Source organism: Egretta garzetta, unplaced genomic scaffold (assembly GCF_000687185.1).
Source record: "Egretta garzetta isolate BGI_Z169 unplaced genomic scaffold, ASM68718v1 scaffold34, whole genome shotgun sequence".
NCBI lineage: Eukaryota > Metazoa > Chordata > Aves > Pelecaniformes > Ardeidae > Egretta > Egretta garzetta.
This window is the reverse complement of record NW_009259586.1, coordinates 2,548,039-2,553,080: the sequence shown is the minus strand read 5'-3', so window position 1 is coordinate 2,553,080 and position 5,042 is coordinate 2,548,039. Positions and strand designations below refer to the sequence as shown.

The window sequence follows — 5,042 nt, the reverse complement described above, 5'->3', positions numbered from 1 at the left end:
AACACAAGGGGGAAAAAAAAAAAAAAAAAAAACCAACAAAAAATCCCCAACAGCCTCCTCTGACATAGGGAAAAGCCCGAGAATCACAAGGGTCAGACGGGACAACCCTCAGCCTCCCACCACCGCTTTGCAGAGACGTTCCACTCTCAGCCCCCTTTAGACACACAAAAAAAAAAAAAAAAAAAAAACCAACAAAAAATACCCAACAGCCTCCTCTGACATAGGGAAAAGCCCGAGAATCACAAGGGTCAGACGGGACAACCCTCAGCCTCCCACCACCGCTTTGCAGAGACGTTCCACTCTCAGCCCCCTTTAGACACACTCCGAGCCTCCAGTGGAAAAAAACCCACCCAACTGAATGAAAAATAAATACAAATGTTCCCAGGACATCAGCCATATCTATGGTCCAAGGGAGAGGGAAAAGAAGTCTCCACAAAGTGTCGCAGCCTTTCTGCGGGCTGCAAAGACAGACAAGGCAAGCCCTCCCTCCCCTCTCCCACGCTATTGCAAGGTAACAGTCTGAAAAGGCACTTCTCCCAAAGCAGGTCGCTCTGCCTGGCCGGGGGTTGGTGACAGGCGAGGTGACACCTAAACACTCCCAGTTTATTGCATGTAGGCAGGGTAGAGGGGTTGGGTTGGGGGCTGGCGGGTCCTGGAGGGCTGCAGAGGGCTCGGAGGAGGCGGCAGGAGACAAGGATGGCACCATCTTGCTTTCTTCGCACCACCGTACCTTGCTTCCAAAGGCTACATTCACCTGGAGAAACCCTTGCCTTCAACGGACGGAGAAAAGCCCCTGCACAGAGGGGCAGGCAGGGCTCCTGGGACACCCCAACCCCGCTGGCCCCATGGATCTGCTCCCCCGAGCTCGGATGTGGGGCCAGCGCTGGGGGCCAGCGCGAGCCTGACCTCCGCAGGGGGACGGTCCCCAGCCCAGGGATGCTGGACCAGGGGCTGAGAAGAAAACCTGTGCCACAAAGCAGGGGGGATGAGCGGTCGCCCCGCTCCGCACGACAGAGACTGCGTCTGGTTATTTGGTCAGTTAACATTGGCAGGGGGTTGGGGGTGGGAAGAGGGACAGTGGCAGAGGATTTATATAAAAATAAAGGGGGAAGAGGGGAGAAATAGCGAGCGTGAGCGAGCAAGGTCCTGGCTACGGAGCGAGACGGTTACATTTCGTTAGCCACCAGCTCTTTGTCGGTCACGCCATTGGAGAGCGAGCTCTGGCCCTCGTTCAGCCTCTTGACCCTGTAGGCTTCGAAGTGGATGTTGCTGGTAATATCCTTTATGTTCTGCATGTGTGTCCTGCGGGAAAGGGAGACAGGGGCAATCGCACCTTGCTGGACATGGTTTCGGCCAGCCCAGCCTCCACCACCCCAACCCTTGCACCCCCCAACCTCTGCTTTCAAACACTGCTCCAGCCCAAATTTCCCCTCCTGCTTTACTGGTCAATGGTATCTTTAGGGCACAGGAGGGAAGCAAAGGCAATCATGGGCAGACAAGACCAGAAGCCTTCACTAGTACCAACAGCCTGCGCTTGGGTACGCGGGAACCCTGGCTGCGTAACACCCACCCGGGAAGACTCCAGTCCTGCAGGTCCCTGGTTTGGGAGCCCCACACAACTGTCTGCCAGCAACAGCTCACGTGTGCACAGCTTATCTCACAGCCAAATTCAGGAGGAGCCCGATGCCCCCTCCAGCAAGCCAAGGGGGCTCAGCCTTCCATTCCCCTGTGGCAGGGACGCCTCTTTCAAGAGGAACCAGCAATCTCCCAGACCCCCAGCGGCACGATCCTGGGACCACAGGAGGGTGATATCTTCAGACTGGGGGTAGGACCTGGGGCTGGTGAGGGATCACTAAGGCCAGAAGGCTTCCCAGCTGCTTGCAGGCGAGCTGGAGCCACACTGCATGCTGCCAGCAATTTTGGAGTCTGTCCTGACCCATCCACTGCTCCTCCACTCCCTTAACTCAGCGCTGTAGCTAAGAGAAGCCCCCTGGAGCCATGTCCCACCAAGTGGGGCCACCCCTCGCAGAGGGGCTGCATCGTTGCTGCAGGCTGGGAGGGGATGGAGGGATGGATGGACGGGTGGATGGATGGGTGGATGAGCAGAGCCAAGCAGTGGCTGCTTCAGGCTGGGCTGGGCTCTCCCCTTTCTTTGGATGCCACCTGGTGACTGAAGGTTACAGGGACAGGGCACAGTCCTACCGACCTGATGAGGAGGTCCCGCAGGTAGGCAAACTCACAGTGTGTCGTGTTCTCCACTGGTAGGAAGAGAGAGAAACCCATCAGCGTGCACCCACAGAATGAGTATGGCAACCACTCGGGGTAAGGAGTACCCCCATAGGGCTTCACCAGTGTGTGGAGGGCTGAGATGGGGATTTACCCCCAGGGGCTACAGGGTGCAGGACTCCAGAGTCCTCTTTGCTATTGTAAGGCTGGTGGTTTACCCAGGTACCTGCCCCAGCTCGGCACAACCAACTGGCTGGTGAGGTCTGATTGAGCATTCCCAGTCCCTTCCTACCATCTCCCACCAAACAAGGGAGCTCCCACCAGTATCCCCCACTGTGACCCCCTCTTTGGACCAACATAAGCTTAAGTGGTCCCCAAACAGAGGCAAGGGAAAGGGACAGGGTGAGCTTTGCATCGAGCGCTGGGCACGGCTCCACAGAAGTGTTTCATCTACAGCTTCACCACAAGCATCCTGCAACACCCCTGGCATGTCAGTGACGGTACTGCTCGGGGTGCCAGGCTGCGGAAGGACGCGGTCTCTTGCTGACAAAGGCTGCCGCTGTCTGAACAGGGCTGGAGGCAAGCAAGAGTGTTTGCAAGAGGGAAAAATCAAGGGGTGTTTCTCCACCATAATTAATCTGATGGCTCGCAGTTTACCAGGCGTTTGAATTTAAAAGATCAGCTGCCTTCTTTTTCCATTTTTTTCCACCCAAACAGGCTTGAATATAATGCAGAAATGGCAAGACAACAAATAACATTGTCTGCAAAGGCTGCCCGTGGCCATGGCTAGGCCCCAGAGTCTCCCCATGCTGAAGGCAGATGCCACATGCAGAAGGTGAGAGGTTTAATGAGCCCCATTAAGCTCAGAGCTTCCAAGGACAGAGCACAAGAGGGCAGCAGAGCTTTAAAATACACTGATTTTTCCTGGCATCTTTGTTAAGCCATCCCTCAACACAGGATTCCTGTTAAAAAGACTCATAAACGAGAGAAACCTATGAAATGAAGGGGAGGAAGATAGGAGGGGTGGCACTGGAGACGTGCCAGTTGGCTGTCAGGGACAGGGAAATGTGTAGATGCACTGGAGCCAGGCGCCTTCATCTAGCCTTTAAACCAGGATTTAAAATGAGGGGTAAAAAAAGGAAGACACTGATGGGTTGAAGATGGAAGAAGGAAAAGATCCCACAACAGCAGCAGCTAAATGCGTGGTGGAGGGTGCAGAGACCTACAGGTGCCAGGGGAAAGGCTCTAATCTGGACTTGAGACACAGAGACATCAGCACTGCGCTTGTGTGTCCTCAGATCCAGCCATCGGGCATTAAACTGTGCAACCAGCAGAAGCCAGGCCACAAGCAACCCAGAAGTGTGCCCTCCAGCACTCAGCAGCCCCCCAAGCCACACAAAGGCCCAGGAACTTGGCACAGGAGCATTTCCCAAGGTGTTTTCAGTCCTGAAACACCAGGAAAGTTATTTTCTTTGGAGAGGCAGGGAAGCACTATATCCACTTCTACTTCAACTGCTGGTTTTGGACCTCACCACCTTCTGTCAGGGCAGGGAGATGGGCTCGAGAGGTAAGGAAACAAGGACAAGGTACCTTCAATGGTGCCCCACTTGGTCTTCCTTCCAAGGATTCTTCTTCCATTAACCTGGTACTCCTGGTCACTGCCTACCACCGCAAATGGGATCATTTCCTGAGGAAGGAGAAAAAAAGGTTACATTTTCCTCTTGAAAACCGGTCAGGAAACCAAGCTGGCGAGCAAAGTCCTACATCAAGCTATTTTCAGGAGAGTTTCACAGGATGAGCTGGTCTGTCCCTGGTGCTCCTGAGAAGCATTGCCTGCCAGGGACTGCAGGCAGCCCAGCACCAGGGTAGCAGCATCTCTTGCACATGTGCCCAGTTCAAAACCAGTCTATAAACCAGCCCAAAACCAGTCTAGCCCAGCACCTCATTGGCAGACGCCAGCACACAGCCAGGGCAAAGGTATCCTGATGCTTCCCTGGGAATCTCCCCCAGCATCTGGCAATCTGTGGCTCAGTTATTTCCTGATCCAAGGTGGCGTCTTTGTATTTAGAGTCCCTAGAAGCCATTTTTTCTCCCTTGACTTTGTCCAATCTGCTTTATTGAGCCAAAAAATTGTTAGGAAGAATTCCTATAGCAAGGAATTGACAGCCTCAAAAGCAGAGCAGCCTCCAGGTAAATTACCTCCAGGTGCCAGGAAGGCTGCTCCCCTAGCCAGGGACGGGCAGACACCAGCACTCCCTGCCCCTGGGGCAGGGCAAGGGGCCACGGGACCTCCCTGCCTGCTGGTTGCTGAGGGCACCTTTGAGGAACAGGGCTGGGGAAGGGGCAGAGACATGGACAGGAGAGGACACCTTCCCCAGGTACCATCCTCACCCCCTTTCTGTCCCCGCTCTGAGCTCTGGCAGGATCCTTGGTCCTGAGCAGACCCCCTGGACCCAGGTCATGGGCAGAACCCCTGGACAGGGGCACAGCTGCTTTGGAAAGAAAATAAGAGGCACTTTGCAAGAGACCCCCGGGATATCACCAGCTGGGGTGGTGTCCAGAGCTGCAGGGCCCATCCAAACACATCCGACCTGCAACACCACTCACTAACCCTGAATTTCTCATTCACTAGCCGATCTTCAGAGTCTTCATCAAACTCCTTCTGAGGATACACGTCGATCCCATTGGCAAGAAGATCGGCCATTATCTAGGAGAGAAGAGCAGAGGGACACATGAAGGAGACACGGGCAGAGGAGCTGCACTCCCACCATGGCGGCAGCCCCCCGCCCAACCAAGAAGGCCCCCTTGGCAACAAC

General features: G+C 54.9%; 1 protein-coding gene across 1 annotated transcript in view; it reads right to left on the bottom strand.

Annotated features, from left to right (window-relative positions):
- Positions 1-176: 176 nt before the first annotated feature.
- The window catches only part of SEPTIN9 (septin 9), a 109,888-nt gene continuing 105,022 nt past the window's right edge, over positions 177-5,042 (bottom strand). Inside the window, exons 9-12 of the mRNA XM_035893396.1 lie at positions 4,838-4,933; positions 3,817-3,913; positions 2,207-2,258; positions 177-1,302 (exon numbers count right to left, since the gene is read on the bottom strand). Coding sequence (XP_035749289.1) covers positions 1,167-1,302; positions 2,207-2,258; positions 3,817-3,913; positions 4,838-4,933 — 381 coding nt within the window. The 3' untranslated portion in view covers positions 177-1,166. The remainder of the gene's footprint in view (positions 1,303-2,206; positions 2,259-3,816; positions 3,914-4,837; positions 4,934-5,042) is intronic.